The 25,132-nt window shown below is 41.2% G+C and overlaps 1 protein-coding gene across 1 annotated transcript in view; it reads right to left on the minus strand.

Moving 5' to 3' along the window:
- Positions 1-25,132, minus strand: part of slco3a1 (solute carrier organic anion transporter family, member 3A1) — a 32,964-nt gene that overhangs the window by 2,250 nt on the left and 5,582 nt on the right. Inside the window, exons 2-9 of the mRNA XM_041038733.1 lie at positions 23,554-24,010; positions 4,934-5,032; positions 4,583-4,855; positions 3,613-3,777; positions 3,314-3,512; positions 1,545-1,713; positions 891-1,063; positions 703-767 (exon numbers count right to left, since the gene is read on the minus strand). Of these exons, the coding sequence (XP_040894667.1) occupies positions 703-767; positions 891-1,063; positions 1,545-1,713; positions 3,314-3,512; positions 3,613-3,777; positions 4,583-4,855; positions 4,934-5,032; positions 23,554-24,010 (1,600 nt within the window). The remainder of the gene's footprint in view (positions 1-702; positions 768-890; positions 1,064-1,544; positions 1,714-3,313; positions 3,513-3,612; positions 3,778-4,582; positions 4,856-4,933; positions 5,033-23,553; positions 24,011-25,132) is intronic.

Raw genomic sequence — 25,132 nt, forward strand, 5'->3', positions numbered from 1 at the left:
AAGAGTGGCTTCTTATTTACCTTACAGATATAATAATGATACACAGAAATAGCTCAGAAAACAGGAGCAACAGCAGAAGAGTTATAGAGCCTGTCCTAATACCAACACTTCTCATAAAGAAGTTTATGACATGATGAATTTAGCTTGAATATTATTATTAAAATCCAAACACTACACAGTTATGGCAGAACCTCCACAGCTGGTTATTGCTTTACATCTAAATCTATTCTTCATGATATCTCATATCAGACACTGTCAACATAAATATTAAATATAATATCCTTTTGTCAGTGATGTCAGTTAGAAAAATGTTCTTTCCCATAACACTTCCCAAACACAGAAATCCTTCAAAATAATATCACACTACGTCTCTTTAACGTACAGTATGCCTATGTGCTTCTTGATAACTCGATTTAGATTTTCTTAGCCCCATTTCTACTCCAACCATCCTAACCTGTACGTAATGTAATGCTGTACGGTTAATCCAGTTTATTTGTTCTCAGTGTGGAAATAAACAAAACCAATAAAGCATCTGAGGCTGATCGAGCCATGTATGTGTGTGAGCGGCGAGATTATCTCAGCGTGTCCCAGTGAGGCCTGGTAAACCTCTGCACACTGTGGCAAGTACTGCAAGTGTGAGTACAGACCCAGAGTGTCTGAAATTAATGTGTTATCTGATAAAAGCTGTTAAACAGTTCTTACCGAGGAGTCGTAGCAAAAGAAACAACACTCCAAGTGCATATGATTTCAGTTCCGGGCTCACGGTCCTCCAAGAGAAACAGACAGAATAAATTATTATGTTTTATTTTGAAAATGCATTCTGTGAATGATCAAACGTGTTCATGTGTTCTTCACAAACACTGCACCCTCATATGTTTATATCCACATACCTGATTAGGATGATGACAGAGGGGGTCTGGGCCATGGCTCCGACCAGGCTGCAGGCGCAGATCACGCACAGGAAGATGAGGAAAGCCTCCTGACAGCCTGGCATCGGACATTTCCCCGGAACCGCTGTGGCGAATTTGTTTTCAGAGGATATACAAGCACATCCAGTCAGGTTCTGTGAATGAAATTACAGGGAACACATGTTATATCTGGTGCACACTTAGACGAAAGTCTGGTATCAATGCAGTGGAACTAAATGATCTGCACTTAAAAAAGAAAAACAACATTGGTGCTAAGACTACTGCAGTGAGACAGCAGTAATAGTGAAATTTTGCACTGCTGAGCTGAAAGCAATTCTCTCCGCATGTGATTTGAAAACAGGAGACATTAATCTGCAGTCGGCATCTGATCTCAGAGCAGCCACAGTACCAGTTCATTGCCCAGCGAGTGCTAGCTGATGACAGATCTATGAAATACTGGGACTTCTTTTTTTTTTTTACTTTGAACAAAAAAACGTGTATTTTTAATGATTTCAAAGAAAAGTTTGCATCATCTGCAATTAAAATGGTAGTTTCTCTGCAGTACAATCAGGTAGATTCCATTTTTCTTATGCGAGATTACTCTTAGTGATCACAAAGCAATCATAGGGTGAAGACCTGAGAGATATTTGACGTAGTTTGAGCCCTCCCTGTTCGGGAACAGCCGGCAAAGCAGGAGGACAGGTAGGTGACACCGTTGGAGCCGCACACAGGGCTGATGGAGGAGGTGAAGCAGTTGCAGTGACTGATGCACTGAGCTTCAGGTTTCTCGCCCACCCGCAGAGTCCTGAACGAAGACACAGAAAAACCTGAGCATTTTTTCCCACTGTAAGTACCAACTCTATCTGTACAAGGTACAAACAAAATCCCTTTAATCCCCTTATCAGTGATACTATGGGTCTCTGGTTCACTTTTAACATCTCCATGGAAACAGCACTGCACAGCTGTACCTGCAGCTGGAGCAGACTGGGTTCAGGCTATCAAACCGAAAAGTAGTAAAAACCAAAAGTCAATATTTCTACATGACCACCATATGGACAAAAATCCTGCTTTCACATTGAAGAAAAAATAAATAAAGGCAACAATAAACCTGGGTATCATACCTTTATACTTCTTTGGTACAGACAAAAATGTGTCTTTTGTTGTTGGGCAAAAACATTGATACTATTTAAATGGATCCATGCAAATCGTCCCCTAACGCAAGAACTGTCTGAGTTTTTCCTGTGAAGAAGATCAACACCAAAATAAAAGAAAATGACAACAGCTTTCTGGATCAATAGTAGCCTCTGATGATATAATCTGGACTGGAGGGCGCCTGATGTTTCTACGCAACACACAACACAAGTTGATTTGCTTGTGCACAATATTAAGTGAGGGATTGATTATTCCCTTCTTTATTTCTGTTGTTTTTCCTATAATACAGTTGTTTGAACATTGTTGTGATGAAATAAAATAATTATTAAAAAAACCTGTCAAGTATTAAAAGCTGGCACCGAATGTCTGCTTGTTAGTCTTGTTTACTTCTTTGTTAACCAGACATTTACTGATTTAAATCATAATTGTACTCATTTTATTTCGTTATTTTATATGTGATCTGTTTGTTTAGTCATTGTGTTAAGACAACATTTATACAAAGCATCATTCTGGTATAAGTACTAAAACTTAAACCCTATATCAGCGCTAATATATTGTGTTTCTTGTCTATTATTATTATTATTGTTATTGTTATTAATATTATTATTATTATTATTATTGTTTGTCTATTTATATATATAAAGAGAGGGTGATCCATCTTAACTAATGAAATATAATAAATGTGTCTGTAAAACAAGAGCAAGTAGTTACAGTTGACCAGTGAGTTAAGACAAATGACCAGCTGCATGATAATTTTGCTCTGAAACTCTTTGGTCAGACTGGTGACTAGTCCAGTGAAGGCTGCTGAATTCACATTCAGTCTGTACAGCAACACAAGGCCACTTTCTGCATAGAAAATCTTTTTTATGGACTCGATGACATGACACAAAGTTGTCAGAATAAAAAGTAAGCCTACTGTGACTAGCAGTGATAGGAATTTTTATTTACACTTTTAGACTCTCAGTAAAGTCCTCTAACCTTGGCTGCAGTGTTACTTTTCACTGCTATGATGTTGTTAACTTCTCATATTAATTTATTAGGATAACTGTGTCCTTATGATGGGACGCAAATGCTAAGAATGCTTTTATTTCACAACCTGGGGCATTAAAACACTGTAATCATCAGGTTTGTACAACAGTATATAATTACACATCATCTATAGTTTGTTAATTATCATCTAAAGTGTATCCCCCTCTGCTGATCCTTTTTGGCTTGTAAGCCTCTTAAAATGAAGAAATGTGGTTCTCTCTTACTCGTTGCCGTACGTGACCGTCACTCCTGCGACGGGGCCGGTGTCACAGCCCAGGAAGAGGAAAGAGACGTAGCAGGCAGTGGATATCAGGTTGACCAACATGGCCATGCGGATAGCTCCCAGTGCAGACAGGTTCAGCTTCTTCACCAGCAAACCACCCATGAAGATCCCCAGACATGCGCACGGAATAGCTGTCATACCTTAAAAAGAAAATGTCCCCAAACCGGTTTATTATGCTGGTAAACTACAGTGCATGACTAAGCATGTGTGAGCTTGTGCCTCTTTGCTCTGAATACAAACCTAACAGCTGGTTAGCTGAGGTGGTGGTGAGGTTGAACTGCTGCTCGAGGTATTTCCCCAGAAAGGCTGCAAAGCCAGCCACAACAGCGATCTCCATGCAGGCCGCCAGGATGATGCAGGTGAAGACTGGGTTCGACAGGAGGTGCTTGGTAACCTTGGGAATCACTAGTCAGACAGAAATAATAAGGAATGATGACCATTAATATACTAGGGTACTTGTAGCAGGACAGACAGGATTCTTTGGTTGTTTTTTGTTTTGTGATTTTTGGCACCTGTTCTGATCTCATTTGCCTAAGTTTGTTTGCCAATAAATTATAAACCAACAAAATCTCAATGGATAAAATGCAGAGTTCTAAAAACATTTTTCTCCTTTTTTTTCTACATTTGTACAAAACAGACACATCTGAGCTAACTATGTAACAGCAAATGTTCATTATGTTGAGTGCCTCTACCTCTAAAACATGAAAGCAGCTTCAGTAGAGGAAAAACTGCAACTAAGTACATTTACTCAAGTACAAGTACTTTTGTGGTACTTTTTGAGTACTTCTACTTGACACAACTATTACAGATATCAGAAGGAAACATTATACTTTTTTCTTTTTAACTACACTGCATTTATTTCACAGATGACATGACAAGCTACTTTGGATGATTTTACACACACATGTGTCAAGTCAATAAAATATGATGCCGTTTTATAGATTAAACTACCAAACATGATAAAAAAAATAGACAGGGAAAACTATGCAAAATGTGTGAGTACGTTTTCCTGATAGAATTTTAAATTTGCAGAATTGTTACTTGTGATAGAGTATTTTTACACTTTTACTTAATTAAAGGAGCTGAACACTTCTTCCTCTTAAACTAATCAATATAGGATATGTATTATAAATCTGAATTGAAATTTGAATGATGTGAATGTTCCTTTCATAAAAACACTTCAGTAATGCAGTGGATCTTGTGTGCTCACCCCTGAGTTGCTGACAGCAGGTGGGGCTGTTGGCAGGCTCGTGGTTGCGTACAACCCCATTGCTGGGCTTTGGAGTCTCATAGTCTGGATTCAGAGGGGGAGGAAGCATAACCTGCTCGCTGTCTGCCCCCTCCTCTTTCTCCTTGGTCGGCAGCGACTGAGGGAAGCCGAACATCAAGAGAGCTGAGCAAAAGAGTAAGGCACCGCACAGGAGGAAGCCTGCCCACCAGGCCCCGATCCACCGCGGGTCGTCTGGAGTGATGCCCAGCTTACCTGTGGAGAGGCACAGCAGAAGTCAATAAACTACATGCACAGAGAAATAATGCAACACTGGAGAAATATTAAACTCACTGGTGTCTATGAAGATAGCATCCACATAGAATTTGGTGCAGAGGGAGCCAAGGATGAAGCCACAGGCAGGTCCAAACACCAGCGTAGAAAAGAGGATTCCTGCACAGAAAGGACAAGCATATACCAACTTTGGTTTGGTCTAATTTCATTCATCTGTCTCTTTCAGAAATATGTTTCTAGAGACAAAAACAAGCAGTACAATTTTGTTAGAACAGCAATGACTATTGTACGGCATATATCACCAACTAAAATCACTGGATGCTGGTGCGACAAAGACAAACTTCCTGCTCTGTTGGGACAGGTGTTATTTTATTTTAAAAATGCATTAATACCTTCAAATCAACATTTTATCATGAATGAAGAGCAAAGAGCCTATTTTATAAAGTAACCAACATCATTCAAAGGCCAGGTGATGTTTGAGACATAATGTGAGTTTCTAACTTGCAAGTCTTCCTTGCTTTTATGTAGCTTTTCCAGAAGGCAGAGGGTGAAGCACGACAGCAAACAGGGAAACCTTTTGGCTGTCATGAAAGATCAAATCAGCCCGTTAAAACCACAAGGCAAGTGCAGCAGTGGTTGCAGCACACACTGTGACTGTGCTCGTTATGATCACATGGTTAGGCCTTCTCACCCTCGCTGGGTAACACACTGAACAAACAAACATAAACACACACTGTGAGGAAGACACCTGACAACAGAAACCAGTGATTTTTGCCCCAGTCTGCTCTGGTGGGCAGCTGGAGATAAAAATGTTGAGCTTGATCAAAAATCCTCATTAGAGTGCTGTCAGCGGGGTGAAAGTCTGGCACTGTGACTCAGACTGCAGGCAGATAATGAAGACTCAAAGCTCAATTTGGGAGACAAATTTCTCCCTGTCTGTATGTCCTGTGATTTGTGTTATTATTAGACTGCAGTACCAGAGTGGTGGACTGTATCTTGGCGCACAATGACAAACCAGATCTCCGTCTAAGTTTGACCAATCACAAGAACTGGCGATGCTAGCTTCGAATTAACATCAAAATAAAACACAATTTTCTCTGCTAACGCAGCTTCCTCCTCCCACTTTGCAGCATCAGTAACATCCCTTTTTACTGGCTGCAGGTTGGTCTGATCATCGCTGCTATCAGCACGGCGTCTCCAGTAAGATGTTGTTCGACTGCCAGGAGCAGCCACTTAATGAACAAGCGTGGAAACTGTGACTAAGCTCTGTATGTCTCTGCAAGTGCCCAGAGTGAATGCACAGCCTGCTTCCTGCCTTGACCACCCACATAGGAAGGGAGTCAACACATTCACATAATTGTAGCCTCATTCGCATCATAGTTTATCCTTCATATAAAGGAAATGGTTCACAGATTCGTTAGGTGCGGCTCACTACCTATAAAGTGGTATAAACAGGCTCATTTAGGCAAGGAGAGGAGTGAAACAAAAGAAAGGGGGTTTTCAAAGCGGGATGGGGATATAATGTGTTGTTCTCTTTTTCACACAACTGAAACATATTTGCGGTTAACAGTCGGACCAGCACGGAAATGAACAAAGATACAGATGTGCGTTCACAAGACGTCAGAGCATGACAGCTTCCTTCTGCTAGCTTCTATGGTTTTGTAATATGTAAAGAAGGGAGGTAGCAGGCTAAAGCTAATTTCCTCTGCTAACAGTGTGAAAGCAAGACTGCCACAACTGAAATTACAATTTAAAACAAACTGAAACAACAGCGTTTAACCACATCCAGCATACAGTATACAGAAAGAGGGATTCATATACCCTGCCAAAAAAACACACACGCAACACAGAAAGGTGTTGTTGTGGCACATCAGGGAGTGTTTACTAGACGACAGTGCAAATGTGCAGTTTAACAGCACTTTCATGAAACAAGGCTGCAGTCGCTGTGTGACTAGCAAATTTGCCTGTGGTGTTGCAAATGAGGCCTGTGCACTCGCTGGTTTGAGTGTTTCCTTAGAAACTGAGTGTTGTCTTCTCATAGCAACAACATCACAACCACTTTCACCACAGGAAACCTCAAAGAGGAAATTCAGTTAGAGAAAACACCTTCCAGGAGATGACGGCTAAGCAATAGCCCACAAGTCCAGGACCATGGAGGGGATAAATGTTTCCACTGAGATCAATGCCTCCCTCCCCCAGTTGCTTTAAGAAACGCTGTCTCCTTGATGATAACATTGTGCCACAGTGCGTGTCTCACATGTGGAAGAGATCCCTAATCTAAGAAAGACCATGCCTCCTTATCAATCTGCTGCAAATGAGCAAGATAGGAGGGCGAGTACGGTTTTGAAGTTGGTGATAATGTCCTCATGAACGATTAATTAAAATATTTTTGATAGCTTTTTTATTTTTTTGTCTTAAGGTCAAAGCCAGCAGAGGAAAAGAATGCAGCAAGCTGAGTCTTTCACAATGGGATTAAGCTGGCATGAACAGGAACTGGATCTTGTAGTCAAAACATAATCAAAGTATCAAAGTACAACACTGCTTCAGTATGGTCACCCCCCCCCCCCCCAATTCCACAAGAACCTAATCTACTTAATGAAATATTTTTTTTTTTCACAAGTTGCTACATGGACAAACAGAGAGACCGGATCTTAAATATCACAAAGTTCTGTCTTTAACTGTCCAGTCTGACTTAAGGAAATAGCTTTTTCATTATATTTCAGAGACTAGATGCAAAGAAGGATAAGATTAGCCTAGCTTAAAAAATGGAAGCGAGGGGAACAGCTAAAGCATGAAGACTGAAAGTTCAGGCTTCATGCTAAGCTAAGCTATAGCTAGCAGCTGGTTAGCTTATCTTACCAAAAAGACTGTTAACAGAAATCCACCCATATAGCTCAATCATTAACACATCTTGTTTGTTTAAGTTGTAGTTTTGTGTGGGTGTTATGTGGTTGACTATTTCATGGCACAAAAACTTTTTTGGATATATATGTTTTGGATAGATTCGACTGCAAACGGAAATCCACCCATAAAGCTCGATCATTAACGATCATCAATTAACTTTATTTAAAGACAGAAAAAGCAAGCTGTCAAGTTGTTAATTTGTGTGGGTATTTTGTGGTTGACTATCAGTTTGTTAAATTAACATGGCACAAAACTTTTGTGCCATGTTAATTTAACAAACTGATTTGACACGAGATATAACTAATTATGACGTAGTTATTATAGTGTTTTGCTTTGGATATATTCGTCTATGTAGACACCTGTGGGTACAAGAGCAGAGCAGATGAGGTAAATGGCATGTGACCATAAATCTGAGCTAGGCTTCATTCCCCTGGGCACATATTGACAAGCTTGGTTACTTTTATTACAAACTTCTCTTTCTCGTCAACCTTGGTGCTTCCTCCTAATCTCATTTCAAATAGCCAACTGTCAATGTAGTTGGAGACCCTTGCTCTCAGGTCAAAAATAAAAAGACAACTGTGTCTGCACAAGCTGTAATGGTGCACATTTCAGGTTTTTCATGAGAGGATTAAAAAGAAAAAATCTACGTTAAGCACATTAAATCTCCATGAAGGACAATACACGACCATAGCCGAGGGTAATCTTTGTAATACACTACTTTTCCAAACTGCCTCTAAATCCCTTTTCCCTTCCAGCAGCCCTGTTCCGAGATAAGTACAAAACAAACTAATTTGTCCATGTTGTAGTTTGCCTGAGCCTTTTAGGATCCTGTGAATTATACTCTCAGGGGAGCATGTCAGATGTAATTCAATAACAAAGCTGGGCTCCAGTGTTTTTGTCTCTCACTAATTTGTTTAGAGACCGAGAGAAAAGACTGGGAAAGCTACTGTCCACGAGGCCTGTCCTTTTCCAGATATTAATTAACCCACAGATGCATCCCATAACCTACACGCAACCATTTGGAAAGTTGACTTTAAATAAGCGCTGGATACACAAATGCCCATGCCCTTCAAAGAACATGGAGGGCTGTTTTGGTATCTTGTGCAAACTGTAGATCATATGTGCCTCCTATCTTCACACATTTCCACATAACCATGTGACCTCATAAAAGCACCTGCATCTTATAGACTTGTAATGGCTGAGCTGAAACACTGTGCAAGGATTAATCTACAACTGAGGAGATGATAACATTGGTAGGCTGGGCTGCACTCTTCATAACATCATTCCTGAGATTAACGTGGAGACAGGTGAAACCAAGTTAGAGGCTGATTTAATGCCATTCGAAACAGATACAAAGACCTGCACAAAGCTAACAGGCCCCCCGTCGCAACGTTTTGTCTCTTTTGTCCCTGTAAACCAAATGTTTGAGATTATAAACCAACACAGTGTGAGGTTAAACAGAAAAGCTCATGGCAATCAAAATGTCAGATGCAGTACAGCTGCACCGTCCTCAGTTCATTTCCTGCTCTCACTGTACAAAGGGAATTCCTTCTCCTCCTCCATTAATCCTGCTCAAGTTGGCTCAGTAATCCCCTGAGCTAAATAAGAGCAGAGGGACATTGCGACGTGGGAGGCCAAACAACAGCTTGTGCCACTTTTACGTGGGGCCAGACTGAAACTGAGAGTGAGCTAAATGATTACTAAAGATAAAGCCAAGTCCCAGTGTCTCAGCTTTCCACCTCTGGGGCCTAAATGTGAATTTATGTCAGAAGGTGAATCGAGAGCAGGGACAAAAAGGAGTTTTGGGGACAGAGGAACTGCATAGAGCAGGCACAAGATTTTAAGGCTGTTTTAAAAGTAAGCATACAAACTTTAAGACTATGAGATTTATAGAGCTTTCAAACAAAAGCCCTCTCTTCCTCCCCTGCTGTACATCAGGTCATAACTTCCTCTGTGCTGAAGTGTAAAAAACATTTTTATGATTGAAGAGACTCAGGAGAAGGACTGACTCAAACAGGCCAGAGATGTCAGAACTAGCACAGGCTACATCCTGCATGTTCACTGAAGCAGGCTGGCATCACTCACACTGACAGTTACAAAAAAGATTCACGCAATTTACTACAACACCTTAAATCAGACCTTAGATTAGACATCACACCTTACAACTAGCCATTTGCTTTCTGGTAAAACGCTTCCTCCGCTCTCAACAACAGATAATTATAGCAGGAGGCTAAAGAGTGTAGAAAAGACAAACCAAAGAAGGAAATGTGTAGTGGTCGGGTTTCTTTAGCAATCAGCTAACGTCATCTCATATTTCAGCTCAAACGAACCACGGTGTGAAAAGAAACCGTCATCTTCCACGCTAGTGAATTGTAGGTAAAAAAAAAATCTCTAAATGTCTAGGATTTGCAGTTTCTACGTGCTATCACAGTGACATCAACTTATGTCTTAGTACTCCATTCATAAGTAAATAGCTATTCAAGCTAGCCATTACATAATCTCTCTGGTTCTCAAATTACTGTTTGTTAAATCTGCTAATAACAAAGACAGACTCTGCTAAACATATTGTACGATGATCATAGTGCTCAGTTTACCAGTACCAACTGTGTCAATTTCATGAAAAATGAATAAAATAAAACTTGAAATACTCAGGGAGTATTTTATCTGCTTGTCCAGTTTCTGTAAAGTTTTGTCTCTTCCCGTTTCTTCATTGTACTTTTTTTTGCTGTCACGTCTGATCTCCATCTCAAAGTCATTTGTCTTCAGGCACTCTGAGGGGAACTGACAAAATTCTTATCTCACATTTCTTAAAGAATATCTATCTGAGGCACCACTTCTCCTATCTTTGGACAATACTACTGACACTCTAATCTGGCACTCTTGCTCAGTGGCATGATCAGAGAATAACTTCAGTTTGTGCAGATAGCTGTTATGCAATGTCAGTGCCTTTCACGGCGACAGGATTAATAACAAACAGGTAAAAGTCATGCAAAAGTCGCCTCTAAGGTGAAGCCTATTTTGATGAGGTACAGAGGAGATTAATGGCTACCAAATCTTCAGTGATCCATAAGTAAGCACTAACAGCATTAGACAGCAGCTCTCACCCCAGGAAGTGGAGCCTCAGCCCACCTGAGTGGCTTTTAGTATCAACGTCAACATGAGTTGTCAAGGAAAAAAATATTCACAGTGAAGTCAGGAAGTAGTACAGGGTATATGTAAAAACCCTATAGAACAAACATCTGTACCATTATACATTGTGTGTGTGTGTGTGTGCGTGTGTGATGCATTAAGATTCGATCAATGGACAAAATCCCAAAATTTATTATCATATATGACAAAGAAAAGGACTAAAATAATTATGAACAGATGGTGATAATTTCTGTGTTGATGAACTAATTGACTACCAACTTATTGGTCCAGCTCTGCATTGAGTGAGAAAAGAAAAAAACAAAACAAAACAGTGGTTGGTTTGTTGGTCAGCTGTACCCTATAGTAACCTTGTTGACTCTACACAGCCATGACCTAAATAACACACCAAAGCTTAAAGTAGGCTTTCAACTCACATTCAAATGCCATTACATCAGGATCATCCTACTTTAACTTCCGCTTACGTCAAAACATCTAAAATTTGAAACTGGCCCTCTGCACACGTCCGCCTGTGATGTGACATCAAAACATAGAAAACAGTGACTTCTAACTTGCACTGGAGCAGACGAATGCTGAACCGGTTTCACTGAGGCCATATGGTTGCTATATAAAAAGTGCAGCTTACAGACACGTTTAAAACTATTAGCATTTTGACCCTGAGGATGAGCGGCGGGGTTACTGCAGAGCGTCGTCCAGGCTACGGCTGACCGACACACCGGCTTCTCAGCGGCTCACTTCCCCTCAACACCCTGTCATGTTAAGCCGAGCTCTGGCTCAATCTAAGCCTCTGAGAGGTCGCGGCCTGAAATGGGAGGTCAATGTCGGGCCTTGCTGAAGGCTTCACTCCCTCATATCAGCAGCCTATTTTAACAGACTCCTGATATAAGTCTAGACTGCTGATAACAGATTATTTTTACGTAGCAGCACAATCAAGTGACTTTCACTGAGAAGACTGTACATGCCTTTGGTGTTCTACTACATCATCTTCTGTAATTTAACATCAAACAGCACTGTTTTATGCAGACACCTGCAATGCCACTGCATTACAACTAACTGAATAATCAAAATTCTTATGAACTGTTTTATATCGGATGTAAGAAAAAAACTGTAAATGCTGACTGAAGATCTGCTGTGCCCAACAGATCTCTGTCCTGTTTTATAATTCAAGGGCTGTGACAACCGAGCTGCCACATCCCATGACTCTTTGGATGACAATACACGGAAAAATCACTTAAGTAAAAATACACTGCCTCGGGATGGGAAGAAGAAAAAATGTTCTCTGAAACAGTCCTGTCACGGCAATAAATGCTTTTTTTAATCCAAACAAACAAAAAAAAAAATCCATGTCCGGCCATCTTACATTATGTAAGACGAAGTAAGGCCAGCTTATTAAATTTGGGGGAAAGAACGCAGTATGAGTGTGTTTATTTATGGTGCGTCTAATTAGAGATAAATACTAGATCCTGATAATAAATGCAGAGAAAAGGTCAGGTCAACAAATGGACGTGAGGGAAATTAAAAGTTGTAATGATTGTTTTAAAAGCATCTGTTGCATTTAGTCTAAACCAAACTCTTTAAATTAAAACAAGGCAGGTTCACAAAACTCCCACATGGAGGAAGACCTGCCAACCTCACACTTTTCCATTTCTCGCACTTGCATGAACAGTTCAATATTTCGGTGCCGCTTTTATTTTACAGGTCCAGTGTTTTTCTGCTAATTTCTTGGAAGCTCAGATTTCACTCAGTAATTACTCATATTCCCAAGAAAGGCTCACACAATTTTGTACTAATTACTCATTATATTCAAGTTTTTAAGAAAAAAATAGGACATTATGTAGTAGGTAAGTGCAAGATAGTTCAAAAAGAGAGGTCAGTATCTTTCAGAGTTTTCCAGACTATCAAAAACTGGTCAAATTTAATAAAAGCACCCGCAAGGCTGCATTAAAATACTAGTTATAATACTAATGCTAGTTATAGTTGCTTATATTATTTTCAAATTATTTTTTTTGTCAAGTGTTGAGGTGTATTGTTTCTAATCCTACTTTCTGTAAACTTTCTTACTCTAAAGAAGTAGTAAGCGTTTCTTGTGTGTATATACATTCTTCTTCTACCTTGTAGGTCAGTAGCATTAGGCTACTTTAACCTGACATGCAGTAACTTAATCTTTGAGTCCAATTAACCTTGTGTCATCACACTTCAACTATTCCAGGAAGCAGTAAAAGCCCTAATTAACCTAAATGGCATCAGTATTAGTTTGCACTGTCTGGAGTTCATTTGTTTTTGTTTAATGTCCTATGGATTTAAATCCACACTCCTAATTAATGAGCTGATCGTCATTGTTGGTAACACAACGATAAACGCTTCTCTGTCTCTATGAGTCAACAGTGCCAGGTCTTTTCTGTGCAAGGCTAACGATTTTCAAATATTACAGTAATGCAAGCTTCAGCTGCTGTTGCAATAATAATGATGGTCTTTCTGTGCCATAAAATTACATAAACAGAGCAGCTATGTTTTCAAACAGGGCACTGATGTGATGTTGGAAGCTCAGAGGACTCGGTCAGTCTGCCAACTTGTGAACACCGGGTCAGCGAAGCAGAGACAAAGACACACACGCACAGAGACAGAGAGAGACAGAAGGACGGATAGATAGTGGGTAGGAGTTAATGTAACAGAGCAAAGGCCTGTCATTCTGCCTGTCTACAGTGATCTGTTTGTAATACTGCTTTAGATGTTTGCTTGGAGCTGGGACGGAGCTACACACAGTCTCCATTGTTGGGCAGTTGGGTGGTAGGATGAGGGCATGGAGGAGAAAGGCCACAAGACCAGAGCGTATACGTCTCTCCACTGGAGAGCCGCAGCTGCTCTATTGAAGACAAGGAGCTCAGAGAGGTTTGGGACTGTCTGACAGCAGCTGGTAACAGCTTCTACAGCGGGTGGCTTGGCCTAATTATCAGGATAGAGATGCCAACAGCCTGTTTCCCTGCTTTCTCCAGGAACATGTGAGAAGCAGGCGCACAATATACAGCTGATTGTACAACACCATGTCCGCCACCGACTATAATGGAGCACTAACTGCACTTCATTCTGAGGAAGAGGAGAATCAAGCCAAATCGAGGCCAAATGTGGGAGGTGTTTCGAGGAGGAGAAAAAGCTGAATGAGAAGTAAACACCCATAAGCCTGGGTGATATGGCTGAAATCAGAATAGAGAAATTAAAATTATTTTTTTTCTGATATTCATTGATATCACAATATGGCAAATAATGGAAAAAAAACACAAAAATTAATTTACAGTCTACTTAGGTTTAGCTTCAACGTTTTTAAGTAACTAAAGAACTAGAACTCAAAGATTCATCTCACATCTACAATCACCATTTGTTTGTTACACTATGAGTTCACAACACACAGCTGCAACCTGAAAATCACATAAACAGCAGACAATACAGTATGTAAGTAAGTGTTGATTAAACAGGCACATGACACACTGCAATTACAGCAGCTTAATTACTTTGCACATCTTCAGTCACTAGCTACTCTTTTCAGATACTGCAGGTTCAGATTCAGAACATGTGAACTTAAATTGTTTTTATGATATGCATAAAAGTTCAACTGGGAGATTATGACTACTGGAATTTATAAGACAGGATTAATTTGACATTTTTTTCCCTCTGTTCTGCAAAAACACATATCCGTGTGCAAATGTTGTGCTAAAGCACTGTGCTTATTGTCTAATCTTTGACAGAGTACAGACACCAACACCAAATCACAATTAGTCATCCCTTTTTGAATCCTGTGAATATTTTCTACAGTGATCTTTGCTGAGAAAAAAAAAAAAGACTGTGAAAAATATTCAATGAGATATTTGTTTGCCACAGGGCCTAGTGAATACAGGCATTTTACTGAGTGAGGACCAGGCCCTAAACAAAAACCAACTATTTGAAATGCATCTCTATTCGTATATCCATACTCTTCACATATTTAAAACTAGAAGATGAAGAGAGAACAGCCATGCTAGCTAAATACTAACACCAGCAAGCTAACATGCTCGCAACAACAATGCTGACATGTTGTTTAGCAAAAGCATTACTTTACCATGTCTACTCTCTTAGTTCAGTGTCTTAGTATGCTAACGTTTGCTAAATAGCACTAAACAAAAATACACCTAAGGCTGATGGGAATTCAGTGGGATTTATATCTACAATTGTTTGATTTTCGACGTGGTCAGACGGCACGTTGGAAGAACTAGTTTGGACAGACCATAAACCAACCCTTAGTTTTGCAGATATTTGGTCATTAACCAAAGACCTGGACAAACTGAAATGTTGACCTCATTGTGGTGCTAGAGAAAAAGTCAGGGGATCACCAAAGTCAGTTTTCACACATTGCTAACATGGCTAAAAACATCAGTAACTTATTTGGTAACACAACAACGTTATTTTAATCATATCATCACAATGTGAATCGTGTAAAAGTCACCATAAATTAGTATTTGGTTATTGCCAACAACCCAAAAACTGGGGATTCACATTATACAATAAAAAAAATCCCACTGGATAACAGTTCAATTTACAATTTTAAGGTTTCTGTAACACTGAAAAACGAGCTGTACTGTGGCAGGAAAAACATTTAACTCTATTATCAAATGGAGCATGACATGGCTGGATTAAAGTTAAGACTCACTTCTGTTTGCTGAGTAAATAAAAGTCGACTGCATCAAATATTTTATTATAATTACTGCCCACCTATTGATCACTGTCCGTTCAATTAGGCACTGTTATCCTCACTCTCTGCCATCAGTGATATGGGGATTAAATGCTGAACATGCTTCTGAGTAATCCTAGGAGCCCACAGAGCAACCACTTACACACCACTCAATCAATGAGGCTTGGGATTTGTGGTAAAGCCATGGGTGCTGTGTGAATTTGTATTTCCTGAGCAAAGTCCTTGTCCAAGGTCAGGACTGCTCATTTTTCAGAATAAAAAAATGAGCAGTTAAGTGTAGGCAAGTGCATGATGGGAGCTGACCAGCAGAGTCTTCATCCGTGTGAAGACCCGGCCAAGCAGAGAAACAGCTGCATCCTCCAGCACATGAGCAGAGGAAGGACTAAGCATCTCAATCCAATAGTAATGGAAAAAAAAAAGTCTAACAAACAACCGTTTCTGTGGTAACAGCTTGCTGGTGCCACTGTATCTATGATTTGTCTCCTCCCATCTCTTATCCCCATGCTCCTCCCCCAGTGGATGACAAAAAAAATCCCCTTTTTAATCAGCAGTGACAGAGCCTGACCCAGATTGCCTCGAGAAGGCTGCATCGTGGTGTGGTGAGGTTTACCGAGGCCACATGGATTCATGATGGAGAGGAAAAGGTGCCACAAGCATGTTTACGCCAAAATACAAGCCACGATTATGCAGGGCGATACACAGAGCACCTTTCAGGCTACTGAGCCTCATCTCCACTGCTGCAGATGGCAATCTGGGAAAAAAAAAAAACAAGAAACATGCTTGTGGCAATAGCCAGAAGCTTCAACATACGGCTCCACAGGCTCTGGTGAGTTGGCCTGAGGGTCTTGTATCTGATTTCCAATGCTGATCCGTTTCATACAGAGGTCTGACCTATTTACTGGTTTCCAAACTCACACTTTTTCATTTCCCTGGTGGTCCAGAGAAGCTGGCCTCCATCATCAGTGGAACTTTAAAAATGAGGGTCAACTTCTCCAGACGGACCAGTGCTGGGGCCGGTTTCTCAAAGATATTTCAGACTGGTCTGTAGTGTTAGATCAGCCTTGATTTTGCTCTTAGATTAGTTTAATGCAGACTGACTTGTTTTAAGCCAAAAAAAGCTACCCACCCTTTCCCCAGGCTAACTCACAGTTAGGAGCTATGTTTCCATGGTAACAATCAATAACACCTGCTGACCAGTGGCACCAAGGGCAAAAAAAAATCCTACTCAAGATAGTTAAGAACTAGACAGCTTTGCACAACTGATGAATATGGGCCTCAGTTTGAAGTCTGACTTATTAGTTTGATCTAAGCCAGAGTAAAAATCTGTCTTTGTCGGCTGACATGAAGCAGCACGATTAAAGCTGCTCTCCGCTGCTTGTGGACAACAGGCTGTCAGGGTCCCTCCAGCTACACTCTGCTAAGTTAACCAGTGCACGTCAAGAAATGGCCACACTTATGGGAAATATGCCAGGGTGAAAAACACCGGAATTTTCCTTAAAGTCATTTTAGTAGAGGCTGCAGATTTCATCAGAGTTCATTTCAACACCTGGAACACAGGTGTCCACAGCTGAGCAATATATACAAAATTAATGTTGCTACAATTAAAAGAAATAAAGACGTGAAAAGATAAGTATCTGATACATATAAAAAAATGACATAATAAAAGATGTAGGGCTGCAATAACCATTTATTTGCATAGTTGATTGATATATATTATATTCATATAGTGTTTTTATCCAGAGGGCTTTGCCTCTCATTCCGGCACATACACACTCACCAGTGGCTACCCTTCAAGACACTGGGTAAGCCATGAGCATCTTGCTCAGGGACACTTTGTCACGAAAACAGCCAGGGATCGACCCCCACACACGTTACTGGATGACCCAGTCTACCTCCTGAGTCACAGTTTCTCTAACTGTACCCTCTTTTTCACATCTTGTTTTTGAGATATTTTTCATTTAAACACTAGCCAAGCTCTATGTAAAGAATAGGTGCTGAGAGAATATGATGATAAAATGTTTGATCTGTTGCTTCACAGAACTGGTTTATAAATGTTTATCTGTTTTCCTCTGTGTTGTCAAAAACAAAACAAAATGGGGAATTTACTTTTGGGTGTGTACATCGGATCTGGCATCCAACCGACAGGACCAGACAGTCTGTAGCAAAACATGCATTGACATAATAACAGAGTCGCTGCCATACTATCCAACAAAAACAGCAGATTGACTGGGGGAGGTGATTCACTTCAGACGAGGGGCCAGATGACAAGTCCTTCTTAGACTACTACACAGCCCAACACACAGCAGAAATGTGGGAATGTAAGAAAAAAAAAATCAACCTTGTGCCACACCCATGTGAGGTTACTTTAACATTCTCAGATAGTTCTGCAAAGCCACCCTATCTGATTGATATCATATCTGCATGTAAACAAACAAGTCGTCAATCAGCTCTTGTCATCTTCAAACAGTGGCTACGGAAAAATCAAAAATTATTGACAGTGGACAAATTTGCTCAGCATGTTTTTCCTCATCACTGCACAGGACTGAGAGATGACCTTATTAGATACGAAGAAGGGCGACAGAGTCAAATCAAATAACTCCCTCTGCTTAAATTTAATGAAACTTTGACTTGGGGCCGTCACTAATCAATCACTATGGCTTCCCATTTGCCAGAGAAGGAGCTCTGTGAAGTGTGCAGCCTCCCTCTGCACAGCTCAGTTCCTTTCTGACTTCTTTACATGATGTCATACACAGAGTATTTGGGGATAATTACTGATTAGCACTGAGACAGCAGCAGCATGTTGTTGACCAGTTGGATACAAGATAATCTCATGTTCACTGCCCTCTCTACCCTCTAGGACCAGACTAAAAGTAACAGCGCGGTGGGTGGCGGCCACTGCGTTCGGCCCCGCAGCACCATGTAAACGCCTCTGGATCATTCTGCTCGCAGCACTGCAGGCTGTTGAGCCTCCTGTCACACATAGCGGAAAGACAAGCCCGCACAGTTCATTACAGTGATGCAGAGGAGCAGCGGCTGGCTGATGAACGTTTTACTGCAACACCGTTTATCATCTTGAGATAAAACAAACTGGTGTTGCTAGGCAAACTCAGCATGCAGCTTATGGCACGGACGGAAAAACCCATTTAGAATCTAATCCTTCAAGATGACATTAACATGCGCTGAGTTTAAGTAGCTTATATAAACGCCCTACTGCAGCAACTGTTTGGAGTCAGAGCATTTTAGCAGGAATGTTGACAAGTCTCTCGAGGATCCCTCGGAGACCTTTGTCACTGTGCCTACAGCCATTGGTTTCCCTAATAAACCTCAAGCTAAATTTATCACTGCATAGCTGAATTGAGCATAATGTGATGACATACAGAAAATTGCTGGATGTAAGTTTGAAAAAATGCACAGTGGCTTCGGAGAAAGACAGTGCGGAAGATAAAATACAAACCAGTGGTTGGCAGCAAAATGCAGAGATATGTAAAGGCAAATTTTTTTATACTTCTACTCTCCAGGTAGAGGCAGTTATCTTGTCACAGGCCACAGCGGAAAAAAAGGACATTTGTGTTTTCCCACAGCGCCTCTGTCATTCCTAGTTTGGTAGTTTGGCACAGAGAGGGAGAGGGAGAGGGAGAGAGAGAGAGAGAGAGAGAGAGAGAGAGAGAGAGAGAGAGAGAGAGAGTATGTCTTCTATAGTCCCTCTGACAGGCTTGTGTTCACCAATAAAATTCTGAGGCACTTCAGGCGCTCGGCTGCTGTGCTGCTGAGTCCAGAGATTGCTGTCCGTCATTTGGTGTATGAAGTTGTAAAGTCCAACTGAAATCACTATTAGTCATCCCTTCTCGTAGTCAAAAATCATAAATGATTAAAAGACAAGTTCTAACACTAAGACGTATTTTTATTTGTATGAATGAAGGCGACTTTAGTTAGGTAGCGGAAGTGGGTTGTTCAAAGTAAGGCTCTTTTTTTGTTGTGCAAATGGCCGCTGTCTGGCAAGCAGTTAGTCAATGACAGACCACTGACGTTAATGCCTTATGCAAATACAATTTAAACTCAACTCATTTGATTGACATGCAAAGACATTCTCAGATTATGTAGATAGAGAACCAACGACAATCCAAATGCAAAAATGGGGGATGCCGCCATGAGACCAACTTTAAACTTCTTTATAACAACTTAGATAAGGCTGTGTCACTCAGTAAAAGAAGCTACTGTGGAAAGTTGTACTTTAAGCTTCCCCTTTATCAGCACTTTTGAATCTGATCATGCATTTCTTATATTTATTATGCAACAAGAAATGTCCACATGTCAAATTCTGGACATAAAAAGTGACGACACTGATGAATTAATTAATGTCATACTTTCAAACTCCCTGCATATGTACCGTACCACAGGCACTCCATAGTGTACATTACAGTTTAATGAAGAAATCCCAGGCTGTTTAAAAGCCTCTGAAGCCTGCAGAGGCGGCTGGGTGGAGATTGTCCTGTACGACACACAACATCAGCTCTAAACCCTTCTCTGTGTGTCCTGTACAGTGTATTTATGCGGCCGGGGGTCCTGTGGGAAGAGCCAGAATTAGCAGTGGATAGTGAAAGGTCATAGAGCAGCGGGAATGGAGATCCTGTTGACGCAATCTGTCCAATCATATTTGTTTCCTTTGGCCAGAGACGAGCACCTACGTCTAGACTCAGGAAACAAACCAAAACAACACAATTCCATAAAATACATGTGTTTATGTTTGGCTCTGCTCTTAAGGCGGCTTTTTGACAGCGGTGGTGATGTCATTCAAACCGGTTTCCTCAGAACTCTGAGGTACTTCCTTTTAAGAAGAACATGCACCACTTAGCAGCACGAGCGCCTACAAAAATCTTAACAGTGACAGTGAACATATCTTAACCGGAGAGAGCGACAAAGACAAAGAGCTCTCTGAAGAGGAAGGGCAGACTGTGCCTGAGTATGTTTTACAGTTGTTTAAACAGCAGTAAGCCATGTCTGCTGCTGTATACTCTGTGAAAGCAGACAGTCCGAGCCTCAGGAGGAGTTGTTTTTCACAGGCCTGTGTGGTATGCATGTGCGTCCCGGCCCACTCAGACCCACCTCATGGCTGGCTGGTTGGCATTCCTGCCTCACTCTGTAATTATGGCTCTTCTCCAGGCCTCTGGGCTCTGCTCACCCTGCACCGCCGTACTCCTAAGAGGACAGGGTGCCGCCTCTGTTGAAGGCGCACACTTTTCACCTGGCCATTTAGCTCAGGCTCTAATTTTAACAATAACACATTGCCGGGTGAGAATGTGCTTTGACAACAGCAGTGTGCAACAGTTGCAGTGGAAAAAAAAAACAACACCAACAAAAAAAAACAAAAAAACAAAACATAGCTACAGTTAGACTTGGAGTCATGTATCTTAAATCAGGGTTAATCATGATGTTTTTAACCATGGGGTGAAGTTATGTGATAACAAATATGTAAAATCAATTAGAGAATTGCAGTGAAGCAAAGTACTTACTTGCACACCACTCAGTGTGTGAAAAAAGCTTTAACACTTAATGCTTTGAAAGAGCCTACACACTGAACAGCACACAGATACTTGCAGAGGAAGGTGCAGAGGAAGTTTTAGTGTACGTGGTCATATAGCACATATTTCTGCAGCCGTTAGATGTGTAAGTATAAAGCTTCTGGTCTCAGTTTTGAAGGGCGATTTCCTCTGTGATTTCTGTCTAACGGCTGCGTCAACCTCTCCGCAGAGACAAAATAACCCGAAAAACATGATTGGCGGGTTTACTTTCATGTTATGAAAATCTGATAATAAAACTTTATTTAAATTAAGTGTGATGTTGATGTGCTAATGCACATGGACTTATTGACTGGAGTTAAAAATGAGTGAATGAAGACTGAAACCAAAGCCAACTGAATTTGCAGAAAACCAACAGAAAATAAGCAAATATTTTGAAAAGGTGTTTCGAAACTCAACTTTGCGTTGCCACTTCAGCAATGTCAGCATGTTGACGTAAACCAATGAATAATCCAAATACATTATCGGTATGTGAAAAGAAATCTCACAGACTTTCAGACAATCTACTCCATTCATGCAGCTGGGGGCACATGACATGCCTGCAGCAGAAGGATTAGGACGATCAGCTGAGCGCGACTCAATACCACATTGTTCCTCGCTGCTCACCGCTTGTTTTTCCTCCAACTCTCCTTGCAGCTTATCGGAGGGAGACAGAACCAAATCTCTCCCCCCTTATGCTCGCCAAACTTCAATCACTCGCAGCCCACTTCTCACTGTAAACTGCTCACAAGCCACTATAGTGGTGCCAGAATGTCAGAGGCTTTTGTTGCTGCTTTTTCATGCTCTTTATTGTTTCAAACAAAGCTCTAGGTGCTTTTTTGTAAAAACAGCTCATGTTCGGGACAAATAAATACAGCGCATGGCAATTAAGAAAATCAGCTTTGGGCTTGAGATTACAGACTGCACACTGCTGCCTTTGTTTGCAGGTCACATCTGTGTTTGAGTGACAAAAGGCAGCCACACAGCATGCTGCTGTGTGAATGTATCAGAAAGGGTGTGTGCCAGCCCGAACTCATCCTCCATTCAGGCTACCATTGTCTCTGCTCCTCGCTGATAACAAAAAAACAAAACACACACTATGCAAACACATCTCATCTACTCCATCAAAGGCAGATGTGGTTGTCTGGACAACAAATTAAAGGCAGGTCACACTCAAAACAAAGAAATGTGCCACACAGGAATGTTAGCCTCTTAAAAAGTTACTGTTTTTAACTCTAAACAAATAGTTTTGGGGAAGTATGCTTCGTCTCTCGCTTGCCAAGACTTAAATGAGAAGACTGATATCAATCTCATGTCTGTATGGTAAATATGTAGCTGGAGCAAGCAGCCAGTTAGCTTAGCTTAGCATAATTACAGCTCCATGCCAGACTAGCTCTTTCCCCATGTTTACAGTCTTTGTGCCAAGTTAAGCTAACCGTTTGCTGGCTCCAGCAACATGAAAGCGGCATCAATTTTCCCATCAAACTGTAGGCAGGGAAAGCAAATAATCATACTTTCCAAAATGTCCAACTATTTCCTTAATATGTGTTGGTCGTCAGAGAAAACCTCAATATGAGAAGATGTGTTTAACACAGTAACATATCTCACTGGGTAGTTGTTCCTTTAAACTATCTGACATAGATTCACAGCCAGAGCTAATGCTCCAGAAGTGAAGATCCTTCATGGCTTAATGAAAAAAGTATCAAAGCTTCCTTCTGTATATCAAAATATATATCACAGCAAATACATATCCCTAAGCAGCAGGTGTGCATTCAGAATTTTGCACAGAAAGCACTTTGAATGCACCTTTAAACCTCAAAGAGCCACATCAGCAACATCTTGCCTTTGAGAGAGGACTGAGCGAAGCAGAGACGTTTCACCTGTATCTATCCTCTTTGCCTCTGAAACCTCTGTAATGGAGATTAAAAGGCTGTGATGATGTGCTCACCTGGCACTCACGTGAACAGGCCTGTGCTTGAACAAAGGGAGATGGTGTGCAGCAGAAAAGCACAAATACAGTCTACATACATACTGTGTTGACTCAGGCTATGCAAACATCACACCTGATGGCGATGAACAAACACAATTCATGGCTGACTTTCAGTTATATAAGTTTCAGTTTGGGAAATCAGTGTGCTGCAGCGCAAAGATTTTCCAGAGTTTCCAGTGTGATAATCATCTGTTTCCTTGAGCACTGCTTATCTTTGACAGTAATTTCAGTCAGCCAACGAATCTCAAACCTTCCTTTGTAGTGGGCTTTGACAAACTGTCTTTGCCTTTTTTTCCCCCCAACAGATCAGGTGAAATCTGGATTTTGAACATTTTGTTTATACAGTTTTATAAATATGACTCACCTATATATAGAGAGGAGTCTTTCTTCTTCACATGATCATCAATATAGGACACCCCTAGAGGCTGCACCGGCGTGGCTCCGATCCCCAGCAGGACCTGGGCTCCAATCAGCAGCAGGTACATCATGTTGGTATTGGCCTTGTTGGCGCACAATGCGTCCTCTGCCAGCTGAGCGTCACTGCTGCTGGTGTTGGAGCAAACGTCCCGACCCACGTCACTCCTCCACATTTCCCCTATCTCGTACTGATTTGTTAGAAATTCCGGGAGAGCTGAGAGAAGGGCGCCGAGCGCCATGACGATGCCCCCGCAGCCTATCAGACGGGGGCGATGTGCTTTGGCCCCAAAGTAACTGACAAACAGGATCAGCGCCAGGTTGCCTATCTCAAAGCTGCTGGCTATCACTCCGACATCAGCACTTTGCAGGTTGAACCGGCGCTCCAGGGTGGTCAGCACACTCACCTGAAAACAACAACACAAAATCAAACCAAGGTCAGGGGAATGAGGAAAGAATGTGGAACAAAATAAAAAAAAAACACAAGGGTGTGGAAATCTCACGTCAAAAATCATCATACGACTTACCAAAGCATAACTATAAGCATTTCAACTCTATGAGCCCCATTTACACTTGGCATGAATGTGTGCTCTGTTAAAGCAGGTGATAAAACACACAGAACACACTGTGATCGAACATGATCAGCAAATTGAAGGCCACCTTACTCTGCCTGTTCCTGATAGCTTAAGCAAGCCCAGCAAAAGCTAGTAGTAGCAGCAGCTAGCACATCTTCCCTCACAAAAAGCGAAAAGGAATGATGCCCATCTACAAGTCTGCCAGCTCCACCCAAGGTCTGACTACAAGAATGGAGATGGCAAGAACGCGTAATACTACCAGGGGTAAATGCAAAGGTCTGTGGATCGGATGTCATTATCCACATGCAGATCACACATCAATGCCAGGTGTAAACAGGGCCTGTTTTTGATTCTTTTGGACATGCTGCTGGGGAAATTATCAGTCATGCAGTTGTAAATGGTGCCTTTTCCACTGGAATATCCTGAAAGAGAAGTTGTTCAGATGTTCCACACTGTGTCTCCTCCCTGCCAACGGGCCTCTGTTTCTGATTAACTGTACACAGCAACATTTACTTCCACAGCTTTAGTTAGAATGACTCGTCACAAGCTTCCCTCTCTTTCACCAGCTGTCATCCACACAAGAATCAGAGCCTACCAGTAACTTCCAGCTGTGAAGCAAACACAGCAGAATGGTTGTTCACAATACAGTACAGTCAGATGTGATTCAGAGGTCAGTGATTAAATACTGTTGGGTAGTAAAGCATTTATCAAATGAAGCATATTCAGTCTGCTGTAAAGCAAAGCAAGGATGTCTGTGCTCTGTGCCATGTGAACCGCAGAGTCACATTTAAACTGTTATCAAGCTATTTTCAGATCTGCCCCAAACTATCTTTGAAAGGGCATCACAGTTTTCCATTTCCCAACTGGCTCCTTTAAAGAGTTTTGATTGAGCTCTAAAAAAAGAAGGATCCTGCCAACACAAACATCCCGTTCTGAAAAAAGTGACTTCATTGC

The sequence above is a fragment of the Toxotes jaculatrix genome, chromosome 5 (assembly GCF_017976425.1).
Source record: "Toxotes jaculatrix isolate fToxJac2 chromosome 5, fToxJac2.pri, whole genome shotgun sequence".
NCBI lineage: Eukaryota > Metazoa > Chordata > Actinopteri > Toxotidae > Toxotes > Toxotes jaculatrix.